At 38.3% G+C, this 25,434-nt stretch overlaps 1 protein-coding gene across 1 annotated transcript in view; it reads right to left on the bottom strand.

Moving 5' to 3' along the window:
- ARHGEF28 (Rho guanine nucleotide exchange factor 28) overlaps window positions 1-25,434 on the bottom strand; it is a 119,614-nt gene that overhangs the window by 78,259 nt on the left and 15,921 nt on the right. Inside the window, exons 2-8 of the mRNA XM_049649633.1 lie at window positions 20,012-20,133; window positions 15,766-16,046; window positions 12,483-12,690; window positions 9,889-10,000; window positions 6,125-6,167; window positions 1,386-1,509; window positions 908-1,040 (exon numbers count right to left, since the gene is read on the bottom strand). Coding sequence (XP_049505590.1) covers window positions 908-1,040; window positions 1,386-1,509; window positions 6,125-6,167; window positions 9,889-10,000; window positions 12,483-12,690; window positions 15,766-16,046; window positions 20,012-20,133 — 1,023 coding nt within the window. The remainder of the gene's footprint in view (window positions 1-907; window positions 1,041-1,385; window positions 1,510-6,124; window positions 6,168-9,888; window positions 10,001-12,482; window positions 12,691-15,765; window positions 16,047-20,011; window positions 20,134-25,434) is intronic.

Genomic DNA, 25,434 nt, shown 5'->3' with positions numbered 1-25,434 from the left:
AGGTGTTATCCGAGCACACCCGAAGTAGGTGAAGGGGCAATCCCTGCAGCTGGTCTGAGGGAGGAGCACTGCAGGCAGAAGGAAGAGCCAGGAAAGGCCCTCTGGGAACAGCATGCCTGGCAGGCTGAGAGAAGAGCAAAGATGCCAGAGTGGCTGGAACAGACGGAGGAAGGGGGAGAGGATGACAGGGAAGACCCTGGGGCCTTGCACTAATTTTCAGGGCTTTGGCCTTCCTTGGGGGATGGTAGGAAGCCACACTGGAGGATCTGGAACATAAGGATATGTGCCTTCACACGCTCACTGTGGCTCATGTTTTGAGAACAGATGTTTTCCGAACTGCACCATTTGTGGTAGAAACGCAAAGAAACCAATTAGAAAGTGACTGAAATGGTAGCTTTAGACGAGGGTGATACCAGCAGCAGGATGAAAGGTGGCTGGCTTTCATACGTATTGTGAAGATCGCCCCAGAGGATTGCTGAAGGACTGGATGTGGAATATGAGAGATGAAGAGGCATAAAGAAAGACCTCAAGATTTTTGGCAGGAGCATCTGGCTGCCATGATAGAGCTGCCATGAACTGAGAGGGGCAGCCTGCAGACGGGCCAAGGAACAGAGCAGAGCTCCATTTTGGACCTGCGACATTTGAGAACCTATTTAGACACCCACATAGAGACGTCAAGCAATCAGTGAGATACACGGGTCTGGGGTTCTGGGAGGCTATCACTTGTGGACAAAAAGCACTGACTCTAACCATCACGGGTCACTGCTTGGGTAAGTCATTAAACCGCATGTGCGGTGCTACTATGAAGGATTATGTAAACATGCTTAACAATGGCCCTGTTCAAGGGGAGTTTACTGTCTGGGGAGGCGAAGTACAAAGATGGCACGCACTGGGTCGGAGAACTTACTGGAACACTGGAATGACTCCTTCCCCAGGAGCGTTTTATCACAAACCAAACACTGTAGAACCCCAGAGAATGTTCCAGGGACAAACTGATGTCGGCTCAGTTTCTCTTTGTCTTTGGCGTCCTTGCTTTTTGTCTTCAGATACAGCACCAACAGCCAAGTGGGGAAAAATGAGAAAAGAGAAATGCTGAGAGCCAACGTACTCGTAGAAGCAATACACAGTCTCTACACTTTCTGTCTGAACGTAAATGCCATTCGTGGAGGAGTGTCGTGACACCACAATGGAAATGTGCACAGGCTGCATTTGTCTTGCACTTCTAGTGACTTGGACAATATTTCAGAAAAAAATGTAGAGGTCTTTGAATATGTGTACACAAAAGCTAAGATAAGGGATCTTCAAGGGCCAGTGGAAACTATACTAATTGCTGAAAAGTGGAACCAGCTACTCTTTAAACACAAAAGGCACAGAACTTGAGTTACCTTGGATTTATTCCGAGGGCTTGTCATCCTATTCATGAGAAAGCTGAAAGTTCGGCTCACTTTGTATTTTTCAGACTCTGACTTGGCAGGTATAATATATTTATCCCATTCTTCTTGCTGAATTCTACAAAAAAGAATCTGTTATCATGGCTTATCAGAACTTAAAGAGGGAGTAAAAAATAGCATTTATGTACACACGTGTGTATACACGTTTTTCAGGTTTTAAAGGTTACTGTAAAGATAAAGATAGACTCTAATAAAAATATATTTTATAGATGGATAATGGATGTGTGATAAAGCAACTATCTCACCATGATATCAATTATAGAATCTAAGTAGTAGAAATGGGTATTCAGCATACAATTCTTTTAACTTTTCTGTATATTTCTTTTTTTTCTTAATAAAATACTGGAGAAATAAAGGAAACCTTAGACTTACACCTTCACTCTACAAACCCTCAACTCCCTATTTACTATGCAAACAGCAATTTCCTAGGGCACATAAAAGCCAAATAACCAGCAATATGAAACTGCATTTTATTTATTTTTAGAACATAGAGATGATAGTCAGCAAATACACATTTCCTTTGATAATAGAGTTTGAGAAACAGACTGTCTGCCTCTTGGTTCAGTCTCTCCCACTCAACCAGCTATTTGCAATCTGAGACTCCCTGGGTTGTAAAAGAAAGAAGGCTGTGGATAATTCCCCACAATACAAGGCAATCTGAAAATAACGGTATGCTATCTGTGAACACACTGATCATCATTTATTTTCCCCTAATCCATATAATCATTCTTTAGAGGAAAAAAAAAAAGTCCCAGCTATGAGGAGTTCTATTTCCCCTGAAACTTTCTCTGATAGTCTTATACTTCTAATATTATTATAAAGGGGGTGGGAGGAAGAGAATGACTATATTAAAGATCAACCAAGTATTATGTAAAACCAGGTAACACTTCTGTAGAACATTCTGTAACCCAAGTCTCTCCCATCTCCCAAACTTCCCATTCATCCACATTAGTGGGTAACACATTCATCTCTGGGACACACTTTTCAAAAGCTATCATGTTACTGATATGTACCAAAATATATGATCACATTTCATGACAATGAATACAATGACAAGTCCTAGGACTTTAGTTTTTCATCTGATTAATGCTAGGCTTAGACTTCCAATTATTTCTAAGGCCCCTTCTCACACTTAAATATATGATGTACTTACCTGACACATATTAAATGAAACTTTGTTATTTATTTATATTAGATACACATTATTAATACAGTTATTTATGTTAGGTAATCAGGAGTTCAAACCTATGAACACGTTTAGAAAAGATGATACATGGCTTCCTAAGTGCCTCTTGGTCCTACAGATCTAAAGGCACAAGCAGGGCAGAGTATGTCGTGCTATTTAAATTCTGTACAATAAGTGCAACTGGGTTTGATACTTAGAGAAAACCGTTGAAAAAGCTAGAAAGCAAAGAGGCAGGATGGAAGTGACCATACCCTAGGACTATGCAGAGTGACAGAAGCAACTTGGACCTTCTTATTTCCTTTCTACTTCCACAACTACCTTCTTAGGTAACTGACCAGTTAACAGATTTATAAATTTCCGTATCTCTCGTTTCTTAAGCATCCTCATTTGCAACACTCATGACAGACTCACTTTTGGAATTCAGGGGAAAAACGCGTTTGAGACCTTAGAAAGAATTATCTCTGGAATACCTCTTGTGACCCCACCAAGTGCCATCCAGTGTCTAAGATAAGAATAATCTGGTGAGGAGACCTCAGTCTCAGAATTAAAGAATGGTAAGGTCAATGTGGATTGTGAGGTCCTCAAGTCCTCCCTTCTACCTACCTCACAGCAGAAACAGAAATCAACTCTCTCAAATAAAAGAACATTCTGTTTATCCAACTCTATTCCCAATTCTCCGTGCTACAGAAGAACCTATCAAAAGCAATGCTTCTGTTTTGATTTAAAACTTTCAAATGCAGGGCACTTGGGTAGCTCAGACATTATGCATCTAACCTGGGCTCAGGTCACGATCTCATTCATGGTTTGTGAGTTTGAGCCCCGCACTGGATCCTCTGTCTCCCTCTCACTCTGCACCTTCCTCTCCTCCTCATGTGTGCTCTTTCTCTCCCTCTTAAATATAAACATTAAAAAAAAATTAAAACCTTTAAATGCACCACAATTTCCACATATCCTTTACAAAACTACAAAATGAACATGAAGTCATACCCCTTACTCTTTAAATTCAAAAACTGAGAAGACCTGAGACATGACCAAGTAAACAAAAACCACCTGTAACACTCAGTATTAAAAAACTAAGAAACACGGTCGCCTGGAGGGCTGAGTTCGTTAAGTGTCTGACTCTTGATTTCAGCTCAAGTCATGATCTCACGGTCGTTGAGATCGAGCCCCATGTCAGGCTCTGTGCTGACGGCACAGTGTCTGCTTGGAATTCTCTGTCTCCCTCGCTCTCTGCTCCTCCCCCACTCACCTTCTCTCAAAATAAATAACTAAAACAAACAAACATGGCAGAAATGTGAATATCATGGACACATTCCACTATCACATTATGAAAATGAATCACACAGCGTAACCTCTGGGCAAATGTGGAAGTTCTGGCAGATTCCGTGTGTCAACTCAAACTATGTGGTATTCACCTATGTAACAATTAGTTACATTAGGAAAGAACAGAGAAGGGAAAAGTCCCCAACTGCTTTCATAACATAATTTAAATAGCTTTTCAATTTCTAAGAATCTGGAAAAAAAAAATTAAACTCTTCAAATCCCAGAACAAGATGCCCAACTTCTATTGTTGATTTGATGATCAACAGAATCATCCACAATCAAGTTTTACAAACCCCATTCTTCAGAGGTTCTCATGGCATTACCTTTTCAATAAAGATAATTTTAAGTATCTCAAGAATATGGATCTTCAGTACTTTAATCTTTAAACCTATAATATCTATCTATTTTTCAAAGAACTAAACATCCTAAGTGTTAAAAGGAATTCCCAATATCCAATTGAAAATTGACACAGTGAGACTTCTTTGTGGACATTCAGATGCTCAGATTTTTTTTTTTACTATATAAAGTAGTAAGTGTAACACACTCAAGATAGATGGTGTCAATAAAATAAATGTCATGCCATATAATCATTAACAAGTTGGTACAGCCTGAATTTAATATCACACTGCATGTTTACTAACTGGAATTTAAATAAAAACTTAAAAAACGAATTATATACTCATATTCAGAGTATTAAACTGTATTTGTCAGCTACTGTATACACTAACGTTTTGGGAGAATTAAATACTACTATATTTTGTGCATAAAAAAAAAAAGTTGGTACATACAAAGTGTCCACTCCTGCAGAAAAGAGCCTACACATTCTGGAGTGAGCCCCCTTTTCAGCCGGCTGCATTCTTTTCCAGAAACTAAGCGATTAACATAAATAAGAGAACTCCAAAGGAGGCGATCCCCTCCAGTAAGTACAACATGACCAAAGCAAAGCATCAGCAATGCTCGAGCATCCAAAAGGTGTTGGGCACAGACTGAGATCAAAGATCTACTCTACTGGATACATCAGGGGATAGACTGAGAAAGTCAGACGCTTCAGGATGCAGACAGACACAGACTGAAGAAGAAAAACACAGGAGTGACAAAATGAGAAATGAGAAAGGGACCCTCTCCACACATCCCATCCAAGTTAAAGTATTTTACAGACTAATATTTAACCAATTAAGACATTGGCTTTTTCAGTCTTAAACCCCTCTCCTAGTGGAGAAGAAGTATTTTTGAATTAAAAAAAGAAAAATCTTTACCATCAGTCTATTACTTCTCCAATTGTTAAATAGATGACAGGAGGAAGACTGTCTGTCTCTCTCTCCAAATAAACATTTTAAAAAAATTAAAATAAAACAAAACAGTCCATCTCGATGTATATATTAAAAGGTTCCAGTTTTAGCATTATTGTCACTCAAGTTAAAGCCACTTTCCTCTTTTTTCACCTTGTTTCTTCCAGCCAAACGTTTATGTCGTTTCTGGCACTGGTGTTGCACATAACCCCGGGGCTGTTTCCCCTTGTGACTTACGAGCAGTTACTGAAGGACCAGCAGAACTCGACAATCCCGCCTGCTTGCTGGTCAGCTTCCCAAGCCTGACTCCACCAAAAGCAGCAGCTTAGGGAAAAGGGAAGCTTAGGTTTGAAGCTTTCAGATCTGCCCATCCCTCGGAAAACTGTTAACGCTTATAGGACTTTCTGTATCACTAGTTCTTCCTGTTCCAGAGAGAACCAACCTCTCTCGGCAATAGCCATAAAGACATACGGCAGAGGTGGTTATGCACTTTGTACATGTGACCAACCAGGGGCCTGCTCCCGCAGCAAGTCTGCTCGTCAGGGCAGACAGACCTAGGAAGAACCTAATGCCCCTCTGAGGCAGGTCACCCTCACACTGCTGCGCCTCTTGGTCCAGTACATTGGAGGTGTTTGTCCTTAGAAATAACCGAAGAAAGAACACTCTGTCCCCGGGGCTGAGGCCCGCATATCTGGGCACTCGAAGGAACACGCTGGCCAACCTATACCAATACAGATTTCAGAGGGAGCAAAGGATTCATGTAGGCTTATTACACAGAAACTCTCACAAACTATCGAAGGGATCTCAAAAGTCATACGCAAACATTTCCAAAGATGGCAAGGAGGCCCTCAGGACATTTGGAACAGTTAAAATACCTTTTGTCTCTTGGTGGCTCCGGTAAGCTGTAAGCTCTTTGCTCTACAAGACACAGAACAATAAAATGAAAACTAAGGCAGACAAACCAGTAGTCATGCGTTAGTCTGAAATGCACACACTCAACCATATTGCATCATTATTCACACCACCAGTTAGAAAATAATGAGAAAACAAGTTATTTTACCTAAGTACGGCATTGCTCTGGATATCCTCACTGCCCCTAGTTTGGAGAGGACAGGGAGGAGGCCAACATAGGGCAACATTTAATGACTTTATGAACTAAGTTAGCAGCAGCAAGCAGCAGCAAACAGTGTCAGCACGGCAGTAATTGTCTCTTTGGTTATGTCTCATGAGAGCTTCATCACTTATTTGTAACACTAATTCCCCCAACATACACAATCAGTACACATCTTAGCTGCCTCTTTAGTGAAGCTCAAAAGAAAAGTCTCAAAGATCAGCATAAGGGAGAGTTCGTTTTAACAGAGCTGCAACGTCTTCATAAAATCCTAGCAGCAACCAGTTCAGAGATGTGCTCTGTGGTAGGAAAGGGAGAATCACTTTCCCCGCTGGACCTGGGGGCAGGGGAGATGGGAGACAGAAGGAATAGGCTCATGCGAGCAGGTAAGCACCAGCTTCTTTCCGGAACTGGAGTACCCATTACAAGGATGGAACACAGACACTGACTTCGACAGTGACAGAGACTGAAGGAGGGCGTGGCCCCTGTGGAACACATCATTTACAGAGCAAGGACAAATCTTTACCTCTACAATCCACAAGAGTGAAAAAGCAAAACCAGCTTGCAAAGGGAAATGGGTCAGATAAATAAGGGACAAAACTAATCAACGCATATCCCTGAAATGTGTAAGTATCAATGTTAAATCTAATGCTATCTTGCAGGTAACAAAAAATCTGCTTTGAAGAATTTGAAGGATTTTACCACTACTGCTAAGTATTCCTCAAATTAAGTCATGAGAAAGAAATCGTTATGCTTCTTGTAAACATGCTAAGGTACCAAGAGATTTAGCCACATGTCCAAGATAATTAAGAAACTAATGGAACCAGACTCAGGCGACTGGACAAATAACAGCGCACAATGATTTTCACAAGTACATGCACGTCACTCCTCAAATTCTTAAAACTAGAACACTTGTGTCCTTCCTGGTGAGGTTTTAATTACTGACAATATTCCTGTCTATCTAAACACACAATGTACCAAAGGGAATTATAGGACAGGATTTTGTGTATACAAGCATTAAATAATGTTGCCACCCCATCATACCGTTGGCCAAAAAAAAAAAGAAAAAAATCATGAGAAACAATAGTAAGTAACCTCTTAGACATGACAAGGATGAGAAAACATCACAAATAGGAATGAAAAGGGCTGAATCCGATCTTTGTATATCTGCAATGTAGCTAATATAAAGGGGCTTCCCACTGGGGGGAAAGAGGACTTGGATTCTGTTCAAATAGAAAAAGGTTTTGGCGCTATTCCAACTCACCAAGAGAGACCTTAAGGTAATGTAAATGTCGATTTACCTCTGATTAATCTAAGCAAACTAAACAATGAAACATTCCATCTTTGAACTAGTTAAGCTTTCACTCTTATGCTTTGATCACATTCACACACAAAGTTAAAACTATTCCTTCGTCCTTAAGAGTTCATTTATTCCTCATATCCTATGGTTTACCCATTGGAATTTTTGTATGTGCTGTTTACCTTCAACCTACATTGCCTATTTGTGATTCTTACCTTCTGGAGACCAAACTTCACTGAAAGGGCCCTATTTTTAAATATACTGTCTAAAGTAAGATTTTATTAACAGAAAAGTCAAAAAAATTCAGGTCAGTTTTTTATTCCTTCCAACTCAACTGCCAAGATTTAAGGATTGTATGTAAGGCAAAGATACCCTTCCATATTCATTAATGAATTCATAAATCAGGGCTCTTTTCCCTTATAAACGATCAAATTCCTCTCAGTCATCTGGTCAACAACTTCCAACTTCTGAAGTGACTTTAAAAACCAGTCATACCACATATATAATGCCAAGGCTGCCATTTTGCACACTGCAAAGATTTAGAAGCATTGTCTAAATAGTTACAGTGTGAAGTTATTTTGCCATCTAGGACAAGCAGTGAAAAGACGTCAGGCTGCCATTAAAAGGAATCCCAACCAAAACTAAGGTTAAGCAGAACTGGAGATCTCAGAAAGACTCATGATGTGTGTGTGTGCGTGTGCATGCGTGTGTACACGCACAGGCACACGCACACACACCCAGGGCAAATTCAATCCATCTTTTTCCTTTCTTTCTTAATCCTTTTCTCCATCTTCTCATTCCATAAATTCAAACTGACATTTATTATCGGTCTTGCTTTCTCCTCTTCCAGTAAAGATTCCCAGAGAGAATGAGGACAAACAAAAACAAAAACACCTAGCAGTTGTTTTGTGCTCTGTGTATCTTGCTCAGGATATTCATTCAACAAATAATTATGGATCATCTCCCATATATAAGTCATTGTTTTAGGATGGCAGTTCCAACCACAAAGATCATGTTTTTAAGACTGTTTTACGTGACATGCAAATACCAACAACAACAACGTAATAAAGAATAGGTAAAAACGGGGCACCTGGGTGGCTCAGTCAGTTAAGCGTCTGACTTCGGCTCAGGTCATGATCTTTGGTCTGTGGGTTCAAGCTCCGCATTGGGCTCTGTGCTGACAGCTCAGAGCCTGGAGCCTGCTTCGGATTTAGTGTTTCCCTCTCTGCCCCTCCTCCACTCACACTCGTGCTCTCTCTCTCTCAAAAATGAATAAACATTAAAAAAATTTTTAAAGAGTAAGTAAAAATGAAGAGAAGGAAACTTATGAAATAAATATTCTACAATGGGAAACTAAGAATACTCAGGCACCTCTCGCTTTCTGAATATTTTAAGATTCTTAAGGATGATAGACAAAAAAGCATTAATGCAATGACAAACATTTTATTTTAAGGCTCTGTATTACATATTGGCATACTTCCAGATATGCCTTTAAATACAGTTACTACATGATATATTATGTATAGCAATACCTTTGTTTCAAAATACAGCAGAAAATGGGGGTGGTGGCTGAAAGGGGCTACAAGCACAGCTCTGAATTGCCCATAATCATTATATATGTAATTTGAATTCAGTTTTAAAAATTTGTCAAACTGTATGCTTATGATTTGCACCCTTTTCTGAAGGGTTTTATTGCACCCTTTTCTAGAAGTTTTATTTCTGACTGTTTACACCGCCACAAAGAGTGTTGAGATACCTTTACTCAGGTTCCAACTATTTTCTTTTATTTCAACGGTCTCAAGTCCCCCGCTAAATAAAAAGAAGGGGGAAAAAATCTATCTTGCCAAACCTTGCCTTTAAGTAAATTATTTCAGCAATTTAAACTAAGGCAAAGTAATTTTTTATAATTTGCTTCAAATCCTCTGAAGCTCTCATAATAATGAACCTAGAATAAACTCTAGCTTACACTACCATCCTGGAGGAAAACATTTCATTCAAAGAACAGAGCCACAGAGTGGTCTGTGCATATTTTTTAATTTCATCATCAAATCTGTAACTGAACTAAAACACAGTGAGAAAAGGATTGTGCTAAGCTTTGAAAAATCAATTATGAAAATGGAACTGAAAATTCCTGCATGCTGCTTTTATATATTTTATATACCTTTCCTGACTGAAAACCTGCTCTGGGAAGAGAATGCTTTCAAAGCCAAATGGTAAATAATGCTTACCTTCACTAGAACCGCACAACGTAAAATCACGCACCAACCGAGTTTTTCCTAAAGAAATTTTGGGTGATGAGCAGGAATAAGAACGTGAGCGGACTCCAGAAAGTAATGATTCCTAGAAGAGATCATAACAAAGTTTAAAAAAAAAAAATTCTACACAGGACTTGCGAGTATGTGTTCACCACAAATGTTAGTAAGTCAGCGTCCCTGTGAAAAGACTCAGTGTGAATATTTCTGATGTGATCTCATCATTTGTTCTTGTTTGCCTATCACAACTTTTAAAATTGTACTGTCTTTTGAATGCTTTAGTAAACTCGAGCGTCTCCCTGCCCATATACACTTTAAATACAAATATGACATTCTAATCAGGTTGGTTAAAAGTGAAAAATCAAGTCAAATGATTTTTTTCCCTGCATATTCAACAGTGGGTCACTTTTTTTTCAACCGAGTTGTCAGGTTTTTTGTTATTTTGTACTGTAGTATCTAAGCAAAATTCCATATTAACTTATAGCTTTTTATTTCATAATTATTAGAAGGTAGAGAAATAGCCACTTACATGGGGTTTTTAATTTCCCAACAGCTATTTAAACTTATAATGTTAGCTGTAGCCTCTCAGGAAGAATGCATCAGGTCAATTTACAAATCCTTTTAGTCTGTGCCCATCTTTCAACAGGCCTTCCATCTAGCACTTCCTGAAATGCTATTTGAGTATCACTGATTTATAGATCTTTAATTTTATTTTTTAAGTGACCTACTATTTTTGTTACTTCCTTCCCAATTACACACTATTTCTATATTTGCAACATATGTGACAATGCAAGGTGGCAAGATAATTAAAACATGGTTACCTTATGTGTTCCAGAAAAGTTAAATCAATATGGAATAGAATAGCATTAAAAGCCATTTATGGTACCCAACTCTCACCCAATTGGGACCTAGGATCCTTAGGATTGATCCCACTTATCCATTTTTAAGCTATCACTTAGAGTTAAAAGAAAGTAATACAAAATTTGTTACTAAAATTAAGCCATCAGCAACTGTCCTTCACAAGCGCTGGGAGCTTCCATTCTCCCTAGATGAAAACATATGGTTTCCCTAAGTTCACTGGTTTAGTTAATGGGCCTGGAGGCAAGTTGAAAACAGAAGCCTGCCTCTGTTTCAAAGGGCCTTGAGACTTGGCTGCTGAATTTCTTATTAGGGAGGGCTCGCTGGTTCTAGATATCAGAAAGGCCAGCCAGAGCTGTCCTATACCCCTAATGGTGACTGGCCACAAAGGGCCCTAGCCAAATGCCACCCTCTGCATTTAAGTCATACATAGTAATTATCTCCCCTAACAATGGAACTTTGAAAATTAGCCAGAACTCTTTGGCAAAAAGTTACATAGGGTAATTACAGAAGCAAGGCAAGATACGTTTTATAAGGCAGAGTCTTCCTGAAAAGCGAACAACCTGGAACTGATTAAGAAAGACGGAATTACTTTTCCCTCCAAGTAATGAGAAGTTTTTCATCATTCCATTCAAAGTGCAGAAGAAGTATCTACATGAACGACCATACCCATTTCTCACCATCCAGAAATATCACATGACATTCAGGTTCAAAAGATTACGACTGCTCTACAGGCCTAAGAGCTGGGGGAAAGGGTTCAGACACCGTAGTCAGAAGGCCTGGACTGAACGATGGATCTATCACCAAGCATGGGCAACCTGGACAAGACATCTATTATCTCCAGAACCTCATTTACTCAAAAACTAAAAGGTAATATTTATGTCCTAACTAAGAGAAAATGATGTATTTTGTACAAATGTAACACATGCTTCATATACTGCAAAGCACACTACAAAAACAGAGCATTATCATAACTATCAGAGGTTCACAGGAAGAGAAGTTTGGGCACAGGGCACGTTATTTTACAGTAGTAAACTCAACGGAAAAAGAAAACAAATAGACAAAAGAAATCCAAAAGGAAGAAAACTTATGTGGAAACACAAAAAGGCTTTGTCTGCCAGGTTAAAAGAGTTCATTCTTTAAAAACTAAAACGAAACAAACAACCACAACAAAACTGCAATGTGAAAATGTCTATGAGAGAGAAAAGTCATCTCCTACAGGAAAAGTGACAGAGTTTACAGTGTCCCACATTACTTGGTGCAGCCGGGAAGGCTCAACAAATACCACCTTTGCCTTAGTAATATTTACCTCAACACAGGAGCCAAGTAAAAATGTATGTGAGCCAATACCAGACTGATCACTTAAATCCACTTCTTCTTGCCAGTTTTTCTCCCTTTGCTTAAGGAACGGTGGCATAAATCATTGTATGAGGCAGTAAAGTTTTCCAAGGATGTGGAAGATTCTATGTACTGATGGCAAATTAATTTAATATAAATCAGTCATTTGAAGCACTATACGAATGAAATGGAGTGGGAGAGATTAAAAAGACAGACTCAGTCACACAGCTCATGAGTCTCCAAAAAGAAACAAACAAACAAAATTGTTCACACAGGCGAATGAAACATAACCTGTCCTTCACATAGAGATGGACTGCTTTAGAGAACATGGCTTCCGTGCTAACAATAAACCAAATTAATAGCATTAAGAATACCTTCAACTGCAGGTTACTTGATAAAGAAAGGGACTCGGTCCTGGAGATACCAAAATCTGGTTCAGGGGTGGTCTCAAAAGAGTCCAATTCATCCCCACTAGGGATCCCGGTTCTTGAGGAACTCTGAGACACTGGAGTGTAGCAAACGTGTGAATGTTCAGAATGCCCCTCCCCTTCACTGTCGGCATCCAGGGCATCGAGACTGGAACTAAAGCACAAGTAAGTAAACATCACGTAAGCCTGCAGACTGACCGACACAGTCACTGGTTTCTGTTTCTCTCAATTCAAATTCTCCTTGGCCGAAGATGCAATGCAGAATCATTTTGTTTCTAACAAAACTTACAATTTTTTTCTCCCCCCGAAATCTCTTCTTCTCAAACTAAATTTTATGTTTCCCCAAATGAACATTGCTACCTAACAAACGCCATTTTAAGTACTTTAACAAAACCTGCTCTAAGTTGGTTCTGCCTTACTTATTTCATAAATCTAATTATTACTGGCCTTACGTATCCTTCAAATACTAAAACTGTGGATGAAACAAAACCACTGGGCTCTTTGGGAGGCCTGTGGGGAATAGGCAGCATGGGGCTGGAAAGCTCGGGGACAATCAGGGACAGACTGCAGTTCACGCCTCAGAACTGACTGTTGTCGAGAAAAGAGTCAATATGAGAGACTCTTAACAATAAGAGGGAGGTGGATGGGGGTGGGCTAGATGGGTGATGGGCATTAACAGGGGCACTTGTCATGATGAGCACTGGCTGTTATATCCAAGTGGTGAATCACTCAGTTCTCCTGATACAATACTGCACTGTGTATTAACTAACTAGAATTAAAATAAAAATTTGACAAAGAAAAAAAAAAAAAGACAGGAGTCAACATGAATCAAGCGGGGTCCCAAATGTGTCACGTTAGATCATCATTTTTAGAGATTTTAGGTGAGAATTCCCCCTCAGAAGCAGGTAATAATTCTGCTAACCTACTGCTTTTCTTTCCTATTTTCACTTTAATAACCATAAAATTAAAAGGAAAGAATGTGACCTTCCATATTCCTGGCTCATTCCGTAATATTTACATTTTAAACCACTCAAACTTTGAAGCCAAGTGCTTCTATAGGCATGTTAATGCTCAATGCATTTTCAAATGTGTTTTTCTTTCATTGTTGCAGTACTGGAGTTAAAATGTTAATGACAACACAATAAAACCATCTCGCTTATGAAATATGAAGCAGAATATGAAACTTTGAATTAGTCCATGTTGGTTCTTTTTCTTAAAAATCCATAGGCTACTTAATGGCCACTGAATACCAACGTGATCAATTTTGACACTTACATAGAAATGAAAGCCACAACTGGCATCAGTGAGCTGTTCCAAAGTGGGGTTTTCTCCTTTCAGAACCCATGGAGGGATTTCACCTTGGCATTGAGCACAGAACACACCGGGGGTGGACTTCACACTGTAATTCAGTGCAAATGTTGAAGTCCAAAAAGTGATTTCTCATAAAAAAAAAAACAAAAAAACAAAAAACAAAAACTAAGGCTTGGTGTGAAGAAACACTTTCTGGCAAATACTTGTGCTCTGAATGTTACTACAATGTAATTATAGATATATTAAGGTGCTATGTAGTTTCCTTAATTCAGTGGTAGTCAGAGAGTAGACAGAGACCTTAGGGGATAAAGGTCTAATGTCTTGTCCCCCTCTATTTGCTTTTAACTTGTGATCTCTGTATTAATAAACATTAAGTTCAAATGGTTGGCTGCCTGCAATCCTATCGTAATTTAACATAAGCCTTTCCAGTTACATACAACATTTCTCCATTGCTGTGAGTATAAGCTACAACTATCAGTGATTATTATCTTATTTTGCATGCTATACATTAAAACATTCCTTTTTCTACTAATTTCAATTGGGCTACTATTTTTCTTCATTAAGCTGTTAAGCTAAGATATTTGGTATCATGAACAATATTCTTTTTTTTTATAAAAAAATTTTTTAGTGTTTATTTATTTTTGTGTGAGAGAGAGACAGAGTGTGAATAGGGAAGGGGCAGAGAGAAAGGGTGGCCCAGAATCTGAAGCAGGCTCCAGGCTCTGAGCTGTCAGCACAGAGCCCGATGGGGGCTCGAACTCATGAACCACGAGATCATTATCTGAGCAAAAGTCCCTTAACCGACTGAGCTACCCAGGCGCCCCTCATGAACAATATTCTTCGGGATCACCTCTCGGTCAATGTTTTATAAGGCTATTTTTAAAAATCCCATTAGTAAAATATGAAATATATTGTAGGTTGTGACCCAAATTTTCTTTTAAAATAGTATATAATAGAAAATAACAGAATACATTCCACATGTTATTTCATAGGACATTTCTTTACTGTTTTTGTGTATGTTTGTGGCGTGGGGTCATGGTGTGAAAAGTATTTCTTACTGTGGATGGTGGTAAAACAAAAATGGCAAGTTTTAGAATGAAACTTCATTCATCTTTTTTTTGTTGCTGTTGGGCATTTTAAAATAAATGTTGCATTGCTTACTTTCCCCTTGTAGCTTCTCAAAACAGTTAAGTTTCAGTAACATAATGGTTATATGCTGGGTCTATTTAATTTTCACCAAAATGTCTTAAACCTTAGAAAATTTAGGATTCAGGTCCCTGTGTTAACCCCAGTTTTTATTGTGTGCCCTCAAATTTCTCCTTCATGAGAAGTTGCCAGCCTCTCGGCTTGTTATTGACTTTTTAATGAGTGAGGTGCGTTTCACTTTGAGCTCATCATCAATCCTGTTACACACTCCTAACCTGGCACCCACTCAAAGAAGGGTCCCGCAGCCATCCCAGAGCCAAAATGGGGCTTTCTGGGGGATCGCAAGTCCTTTCTCCTCATTCCTACATTTTCTACAAGACATAGAATGTCTTTACTAGATAATGCCAAATTATTTTCCAAAGTTACAATGCAATTTTCACTCCTATCAACTGTATTTGGGATTTCCACTGTATACATTTTCAACAAAATGTGGTATTGTTACACTTTAAAAATTTTTGCCTATCAAGTAATGTAGAATGCTATCTCATTGTGCTTTTCCTCTATTATTTTTTTTTGTCCATTTTCATAAGTGTCTTACTTTTAAAGCAAGGAATATAGGAATGTAAAAGGGGGTAATATTTTGATGTAGAGATCAAAGTGGATGGGACAATAAAATCTACTAAAATATAATTTCACAAGTTGAGCTACAAAGTTTTTTGATATTCTACACTTTTCCTTCAGAATATAGTATCTTACTTTTTTTTCCCCTTACCTTCTTTTCTTTAGGTGACTTTGTTCCTTTTCAAATCCATGAAGACCAAAAGAAAGATTAAAATCGGAAGCATATGAACCAGAAGGTGATGCGAAGGACTGCCGAGCTTCAGTACTTGAGGCCACTTCCTTCTTCTCACTTAGCGGGTATTTTCCATGGCTGGTTTCCGCAGCAAGGATATGCTTGCAGCTCTGAGGTCCCAGAGTAGAACCCATCGATTCAGGGCAGGTGTTTGTAGTGATACCTTCTATGTTAATGTAGTTAATATCCAAATCGCCAACCTAGTAGTTGAAAGAAAAATATTTGCGGAGCAAAAGTAGGAAAGACTGGCGGAACAGAGAATAAAGTTTCCCCAATTTAACAACCTTCCACCTTATTTACCTTGTTTTGTTTGTTCTCGTTTTATGTAAGGAGAAATTCTTTCATGGTGTTTTTGTCCACTTGGGTGCTATCCCATAATTCACAAAAGGAAGACCACCTGAGTACTTTTTAAAGTTGTTCTTTACTACAAAACCCAAAATGGACTATGCTTTTAACATTTTATGAGCCACTGACTCAAAAAAAGGGATGTATTTTAAGTACTTGAGCCAAAATTAAAGAGTAGGCAATGACATAATGGTTATATACTGTGTCTACTTTATTTTCATCAAAATGTCTTAAACCTTAGAAAATTTAGGATTTAGGTCCCTGGAATCTGGATAACCAAGGTAGTGGTGGTCACATAAATCCTAGTCTCAAAAAAAACAAAACAAATTACAAACTAAAATAAGAATAAAACTACATAAGATGCAGGGACTCAACTAAAAGACATAAAATGCCCCAAACTTCAAATTATCAGTAAAAAATAATGCTAATGCCAAATTTCAGCAAACTGTTAGACTCCTGCCATAAGCCTGTGCAGAAAATGAGAGCTGTCTGGAAAATTCTGCATGGCAGAGTAAACAGGGAGATAGTGGAGGGCCTGAGACTGACCTAAAACCATCATTGGAAAAAGAAAGGGCAACCTACACATATAAAAAAAAAAAAAAAAAATCCTGGTTGATCAAAGCCCTTGTTCTAAGGAAGGGGCTTAAAAGCATCAGTGATCTGGGGTGGCAGTAATCAAAGGAGTTACTTCCAGGTGACAAAACAGTAATAAGAAAGAGGGTGAAACTGGTGACAGGGCAGTACAGGGGGAATGAAGTAAAAGGAGGAAACGTGGAGTCCTAAATCTTCATCATCATAATAATTCACTATGGCAAAAACAATAATCAAGGAATGCTCAAACCAGCAGTTCAGAGTTTGTTAAGTAACAGGAGATGTACAGACTCAAACTCTCTCCCTGCAAGATGCTTAATATTTTAAAAGGAGAGAGTAATTTTACTGAAAACAAACTTGGCAAATCAAAGATAACATCACCAGTAATGGGATAAATTAGTGTCATGTGCCTCCTGATACAATGCACTGAGAAGAACACAACATCCTTTCTTTAATATTCCTGCCAACCACACGTAGCCTGAACCCAGCTGTGAGGAATTATCAGAGAAACCAAAACTGAAGGACATTCCTGGTCTGTAGTCTTCAAAATTATGAACTTCATGAAAGACAAAGACTAAGGACATGTTGCAAACTATAGGAGATTTAAAGAGAAAGGACAACTAAATGCGAGACATTTAACTGAATATTCTTTTGCTACAAAGAACATTATTGAGTCAATCTGTAAAAGTGAGTGAGGTCTGTAGACAGTTAATGCTATGTTAATGGTGATTTCCTGATTTCAGTAACTATAGGTGCTTGGTAAGAGGATAACCATGTTTTTTAGGAAATAGACTATGAAAGACTGAGGGGTAAAAAGGCACCATATTTTCAACTTGCCTTAAATGGTTAATATTTATGTACTTATTTTCATCATTTGCATCTACAAACACATGCTCAGAGTATATTTACACTAAAATGTGGTAAAATATTAACATTTGGGGAATTTTGATAAAGAGTAAACATGTATTCTTTGTACTAAATTATGGTTTGAAATGATGTCCAAATAAAATGGATTTTTTTCAAAGTAGTTTATATGACAGAGTAATTTGCAAAATAGTTTCTACCATGTATATCTCCTCATCAGATAGGTTGATAACTTTGAGAATTCACTGGAAACAGCATCACAAATAAGATTCTCATCACAATCTAGTTAGATTTCTGTGCCAGGCTGGGGCAGATGAAGGAAATTAAACAAGATTCTTCTCAGATACTGATAGCAATTATTTCAAATATGCAGAATTTGGACTTCTTATATTATCCTTGCTATTCAAATCGATGTAGGAAAAGTGAAAGAAACCATATAACTATGCCCCACTGACAGAGTGAACTTTGTGATTTGTATCCATACTTGTAGTTTTAGTTCTGTTTTCATTGCATAAATCCAGCAATCCTCTGCCCCATTTCAGTTTATCGATTACGCTATTTGAGTTCTCTTGAAATTCATACTTCACATTACTAAAGCAATACTTATCTCAAGATCTCCCCAAACAAAATTCTATCCTAACCTCATCTTTGGTTTGGGAAGTTGTGCATGCTTAATGCAAGAACACAAGGGTCCTGCACATAATACTGAGTCATGTACAGTTTTAGCTACTTGAAGTAAAAGGAAATATTGCAGTATTCACTAAGGCTCAGAGCCAAAAGATAAGAACTCAAGTAGTATTTCATTTAAATGCTGAGAAAATACCACAACCATCAGAATCAGAATGTCGCTAGAGCACGCCAAACCCAATTTCCCTGTGTCTTCAAAGAATGTCCCCGGAACTCCCTGTTTGTCCTAAACCCTGTTTCATCCTAGATTTCTGTAACTAGGGTTGACACTCAGCTGCTTTATGCCAAAAAAAAAAAAAGAACTCTATCAGCTATTTACAACTAATTTCCATTCTGATTTATTAGTTCCTCTGTCATTTTGAGTATCATCCCAATCTCTGCCATTTATGATTTAACAATGATTTGAGGTAACAATGATGTTAACACAAAAGGAAAAAAAAAACAAAATACCTGACTCGGGGTGAAATTGAGACCTACTAGACAGAAAAGTATGTATCACAGAAAACATCTATAAGCAATATGCATGCTAACAATAACAAAAAGGGGCTCAATAAGCATATATATGATGCACCTTTTCTGGACATTAGGTTTTGAAGTCTGTGGATAAGGCAAAAATTATATGCTGTCAAAATTACCCTTGAAAAAGCCTAAAATTGTCCATAAATTAGTGTGCAGAGTAATCTTCAGATCTAAAACTATGTATTAATTTTTATAAATATTAAAATCTGAGGATCATTCAAACCACATGCCTCTATGAGATCTAACTCACCAATCTCTGCCAGAGAATAGGTGGGGCATTCTAAAGGGTTCCAACTTCCCAGGAGTATGATACCATTCTCTTTTAATAATGAAGCTATATAACCTTAGCATATGTTAATAGGTGCGTTGTAAGGATTAAAGAAGTGATTTATATGGCAACATTGTATGGGGCTAGCTTCAAGCTCTCGCTCATAACTGTTTGCTGGATTTGAATACAACTATTGTCGAATCAGGTTGTACACACACTGTTACTTTGAAAAGCTGTAAAGAAGATATTAGTTTCCCAGGGTGCCTGGGTAGCTGAGTTGGGTAAGCAGCTGACTTCAACCCAGGTCATGATCTCACAGTTCGTCAGTTTGAGCCCCATGTTGGACTCTGTGCCGACAGCTGGGAGTCTGGAGCCTGCTTCAGATTGTGTCAACCTCTTTTTCTCTGCCCCTCCCCTGCTCACACTGTCTCTGCCTCTCAAAAATAAATAAATGTTTAATATATATATTATGTATATATATATGTGTATATATACATATATATACACACATATATATGTGTGTGTGTGTGTGTGTATATATATATATATACACACACACATATATATATATATATGTGTATATATATATATATATAAGCTTCCAACTGTCATTTCCTATTTTGGCTGTAAGACAAGAGCTCTCACACTCTTCTCATTTGACAGTGTATCACGATCCCTCTCTATAGTGCTTCATGATGGGTTAATGCGTGCTGTGAATGGAAAGGAGGACTTAAGTTAAATGCTCATATGAGGAGGCTCCACTGGAGCATCACCAGGGCCACCCTCAGGCTGAAATCTTGAGAGCTGCAAACCAAGGCTGAATATATTTCCCAGGTACTCAGCGTTTGGAAAGAGAGCAAGATCCCTCTTGTAACATCAGTCACACCTTACCTGATCTATCACCATACAGTTGGCATAAACTTCATCGCCACCATTCAGCACGTCAGAGAGCTGGCCTGCAGCAGAGAATGCTGGGGAACGCTTGGATTTTTTGAAGACATCAAAAGAGTGATCTAGCAGAAAAATGAAAATGGGACAGAAAAGAGTAGATGGAACTTATTTTACAGTCAAACTTTACCTTCTTAATCAAACCGTAAAACAACAAAACAAGCACAGATTGTGTTTTTTAAACACATTCATTCACATGTTAAGATCTACATGCATGTATTTTCTATTCTACATCCAAACCTTCCCAGTTATTTAAAGCCTACAGAACAGTACAAGATAAATATGGAGAAAACAGGCAGCAACCTCTTTGACCTCGGCTGCAGCAACTTCTTACTAGACAGGTCTCCGGAGACAAGGAGAACAAAAGCAAAAACGAACTATTGGGCCCTCATCAAGATAAAAAGCTTCTGCACAGCAAAGGAAACAATCAAAAAAACTAAAAGGCAACTGACAGAATGGGAGAAGATATTTGCAAATGACATATCGGAATAAGGGCTAGTATCCAAAATCCATAAAGAACCCACCAAACTCCACACCCGAAAAACAAATAATCCAGTGAAGAGATGGGCAGAAGACATGAATAGATAAATATGTGCCCATTTCAAGCACTGTTTTTCCAATCAAAAGAGATTTCTATAAAATCATCAGATTTTTGCTTTCAATTTTTATTTAAAAAAAATTTTTTTAACGTTTATTTATTTTTGAGACAGAGAGAGACAGAGCATGAACGGGGGAGGGTCAGAGAGAGGGAGACACAGAATCTGAAACAGGCTCCAGGCTCTGAGCTGTCAGCACAGAGCCTGACGCGGGGCTCGAACTCACGGACCGCGAGATCATGACCTGAGCCGAAGTCGGCCGCTTAACCGAGTCAGCCACCCAGGCGCCCCGTGCTTTCAATTTCTAACAGATTAACATTCATCTCACTTAATAACTTGGAAGCATCAGTGCCTGAACTACAACCCCTGGATTCCACTCCAGTGTCCGGGCTCCATACCCTTTACTAACAGACCTAAAATAGTACAACGTCCAGTAGTTCTGTACAGCCTGACTGTGCACACTCTTAAAGAGAGTGTTGCTATTTTAATTACAGAATTGTTTTCACTTGCTTCTATGTTCTCAGCTTTGTTACAAATAGATGAGGTTGCTTAAGGTTGAATCCCAAAGAGTGCGGTGCAACCGTATTTGTAGGGAACCTAAGGTTGAAGGCAATAAAACACAGTGGAGCCAGAATGCTTCATTTCCTGTGACTGTGGTTAAATTACTTAATGTCCCAATACCTTAACAGAGTTTCTTCTTCTATAAAAGCTGATCTTCATCGTGCTTTCCCTGCCATAGGGTATGAGGGTTACAGGAGTTCAAACATGTAAGGCACTAAACACATGCCTAGCATTTAGCAAGAGGTCAATAAATATTAATTGTCACTGATACTATATTTCGTTATTAATAGCTATCTCAAGCATGTTCAATGTGAGATTATTGATACTAACCATAAGGTATAATATTAATATTATTAATACTCTTAGTGCTATATTAATAATAGAACACCCATGTCTGTAAATGACTCTAATAGTGTGGATTCAAAGTTTTATTTATAGCAAATGTCATCTTCCCTCACACTCCAGCAAGTGTTCTAGAGTGGGTACAAAATGCATAGTGTTGCCATTTCACCAGAAATGGCAATGATCTCCCTGCCCGTCCTATCTGTATCGTAACATATAACCCAGGTAAGCCCATGAGAGTGCATGAGAAAATGAAAAAAAAAAAAATTATTAACTGTTGGGCTGATGTACTAGGATAAAAAATTGTTCTTTCTTAGAAACTGCTGGATGACATAATGCAAGTGACAAAAATACATCAATTGTATGAGCCAAACAGCATCAGCTTTAGATTCTATTTCTTAACCTACCTGTTCACCACAGAAGGCCAAAATGAAATTTCATCAAGCTCCTTGAGTAAATATACAGTGTAAATGGGACGCATTTTCTTATATCCATAACGTCTTCTTTTATCAATTTACTTAAATAGCTAGCACTATAACACACACCCACAAATTCCTCACAAGCGTAATCTTCATGATCAATTACCATACACTTTCATTGTAATTACACAAAATTTTTTTAAAAAAGCATGTTCCGAAGATTATAAATCAAGAACCTGACAAAACACTTTCAGTGTGTTCTGAAGAAAATACCTGCTTATAGGTCATTTTACAGAATGTGTGAAAAACAATCATAAATAACTCAACATGCCCTCTAACTGCTCTAGAATGTTTTAAGTCCACACACCATAACGCACCTGGTATTTCTGCCATCACATTTGGGGGGCCGGTTATGCCCTTTTTTAGCCACTTCTATCACCGGCAAATTTAAGACTTCATTGGTAACTAGACTAAGAACAAGGCATTCAACAAAACAGTTGCAAACAATTGATAGATTCTATCTTAAAAACATAGAACCAAAAGCAACAGCACCACAAATTGTGTGGTACCAGTGAATGTACTGACCAGTCACCCAAAAGCCATGTTAGGAACTACCAAGAGAAAGAGCTTTGTTGGCAAAACTCTGACCCTCACTTCAAAGATGAGCAGAACTAAGAACTACTTTTGTTATCCTTGCATTCACCTCCCCCCCCCCCACAAACAAATCTACCTGGCCCTATGCAGCAGGTCAGAATGTGTAAGATCAAACCAAGCAGTAAAATAAACTGAAAGATGGCCGAGTTCCTTTGGTTACTTTGACCAAACTGGGGTTTAATTTGTTTTCTTCATAATTTGACTAGTGTTTTAGAAAACGATGTCACTTGTTAACAAAGACAGGTGCATAATCTCTTATCTCCAATTCTGAAATCGAGAAAGCTCTTAAAATCAAAACTTTTCTGTATCAATTTGGTTCACAGACATATTTGGTGCAAAATCTGACCTGAATCCATATGAGGCCATGCATAGTTTTTATTTACCTTATCTGGTGTGAATACTCATGCATTCTGCTGCAGAAATATTACCTCACTGGAGAATGGCATTGCCAGTCATATCATATGTATATAAGCATTATTCCAAAAAGATCTGAAAATGCTAAATTCTAAAACCAATCTAGGCCCAGTAATTTCAAACAAGAAACGGGATCTGCTGTAAAAATTACAGCAGAGGGGCACCTGGGTGGCTCAGTCAGTTAAGCAGCCGACTTCGGCTCAGGTCATAATCTCGCGGTTCGTGAGTTCAAGCCCCGCGTCAGGCTCTGTGCTGATGGCTCAGAGCCTGGAGCCTGTTTCAGATTCTGTGTCTCCCTCTCTCTCTGACCCTCCCCCATTCATGCTCTGTCTCTCTCTGTCTCAAAAATAAATAAACGTTAAAAAAAAAATTAAAAAAAAAAGAAGGCTTTAAAAATTACAGCAGATATTATACCAGTATTTCCCAAGATTGTGTCATTCCTCTACCAAATTCACAATTTTGCCATAGCTACTTACTACCTGTGTTATTATATTCTCTAGTACTTGTTTTTAGATTGACTCACCTTTTTACTCTGAATACAATGAAGTCTGAAAGAAACACTTTATGTTCACTATAAACAGAAAGCTAGTATTCCCCACAAAAAGCTGAAGAGAATTATACACACTAAAACCATGTAACTACCTTCTGACAGAACAGTTGCCCATCAACGCTGACACCATGCAAGGGCCACTCGCTCATTGTGATGAAGGGAAATTAGCAAGGATTGGAAATGTGGTCAAGAAGCAGTGTGCAAAATGAACTTTCTCCTTGAATCAGCAGAGCGACCAAAAGAAAAATGCAAAGCAAATACCTGCCTTATTATGTGATTCAATGCCATCTCATGTTAGCTTGGGATCCAATCTCCAAGACCAACAGTGCCCAGGAGAACTTACCCTACACTTTGGAAAAGCTGCCTAGACCAGCTCATCATCCTGTCACTCAGGTAATGACTCCACAGAGACAATCAATCTTTGTGGGGGTTGGGGGAGAGAACATAACTGTACAAAATCAGAAGACAGTAGTGACAATGGAAAATCTGTTTCCTCTCTAGATCTCTCATCCACAATCTGCCACGTAGGTTTTCTGGGTCACTCAATGCAACAATTTAGAAGACTGACCCCTAAGACTTTTTCCATAAAGCATCCAGAGTCCCAACTTGCCAAAGACTACCAAAGGATAATTGGATGTAGAAATGAACACAGAAGAACAAACCAGAAGATGACACACTTACAAGACCTCCTCTCCTTTATTAACTTCAACGCTAGTCACCATATCTAATGAGCTTCAAACCAGAGTAAAATTTAGTAGGGAAAAAAAAAGTCTTCAAAAATACTTTCAAATAATCACCAGCTACATATAGCCAAGTGGCTAATTTCTTTTTGCCTCAGTCATTTAAAGAAAAATAAAAGAAATTAAAAGAAAAAAGCTACAATAGCTTTTCTTATCTTTTCAAGATTTAAGATACATTTCATACCTTTCAATTTAGTGGTAAATTAACAGAAAAACTGCTGCCCCAAAAAAGAACATCCTTCAGATCCTTTCTCAATTAGCATACAGAAATAATTTGCAATAAGAAAATCAGCTCTTTGTCTTAAATTAGGCTCTTTTTAAGACCGTTTTTCTTAGCAGAAAGTTAACTTTACAGTTCTGTCGATAACATTTATTTTTACTGGGTAGTAAACCCAGTACTTCAAAGACTGTAGAAAAGGTAAGCAAAACTCGATGCCCATTCAAATGGCTGCAGATTTTAACCTGGCAAGGAACAACGTACTCCAGTTTATTAAGAGCAAAGGTATTGGGCTGCTTGAATTCAAAGCCCTACTTCACCATGTATTCGCTGTGTGACCCTGGGCGAGTTACTCAACCTCTCCACACCTCCATTTCCTGATCTGTAAAACAGGTATGATAACCTATCTCCTAGGATGATCATCAGGATGAAATGATTTAATATTTTAACTGATTGGACACGATCTGACACAAAGTAAGCCCTATATAAATGCTCGCTACTACCATACAAGTAAATGAGGTCGTATGGTTTTGATACTTTACCATAGTTTTGCTTCTTTAATAATATGATGTCTACCTTGGTTATAACTCTACATGTTTAAAACCAACCCTAGGAAATTGGAATTTTCAAAACATTCCATTTCCTACACGAAGAGCTTTTAAAATGTTGTAACTCCCGCACTTCAGATTGAGCTCACGTTAAGAAATTTTGCCAAGTTCATCCTGAAAATGGCAACCAAAAAACAAAGTTAAACAACTGTCCATATGATTTACCTCCAGCAACTCAAGCATGAAAGCTCACGAAAGAGGGGAGATTATAAAAGAACAAAGAATAAAGTCAGACAATCAGAGACAGTGTTTCCCAAGAACAAAG

Source organism: Panthera uncia (assembly GCF_023721935.1).
Source record: "Panthera uncia isolate 11264 chromosome A1 unlocalized genomic scaffold, Puncia_PCG_1.0 HiC_scaffold_17, whole genome shotgun sequence".
Taxonomy (NCBI): domain Eukaryota; kingdom Metazoa; phylum Chordata; class Mammalia; order Carnivora; family Felidae; genus Panthera; species Panthera uncia.
Note: the sequence above shows the minus strand (reverse complement) of the source record. Positions and strands in the feature narration are given on the sequence as shown.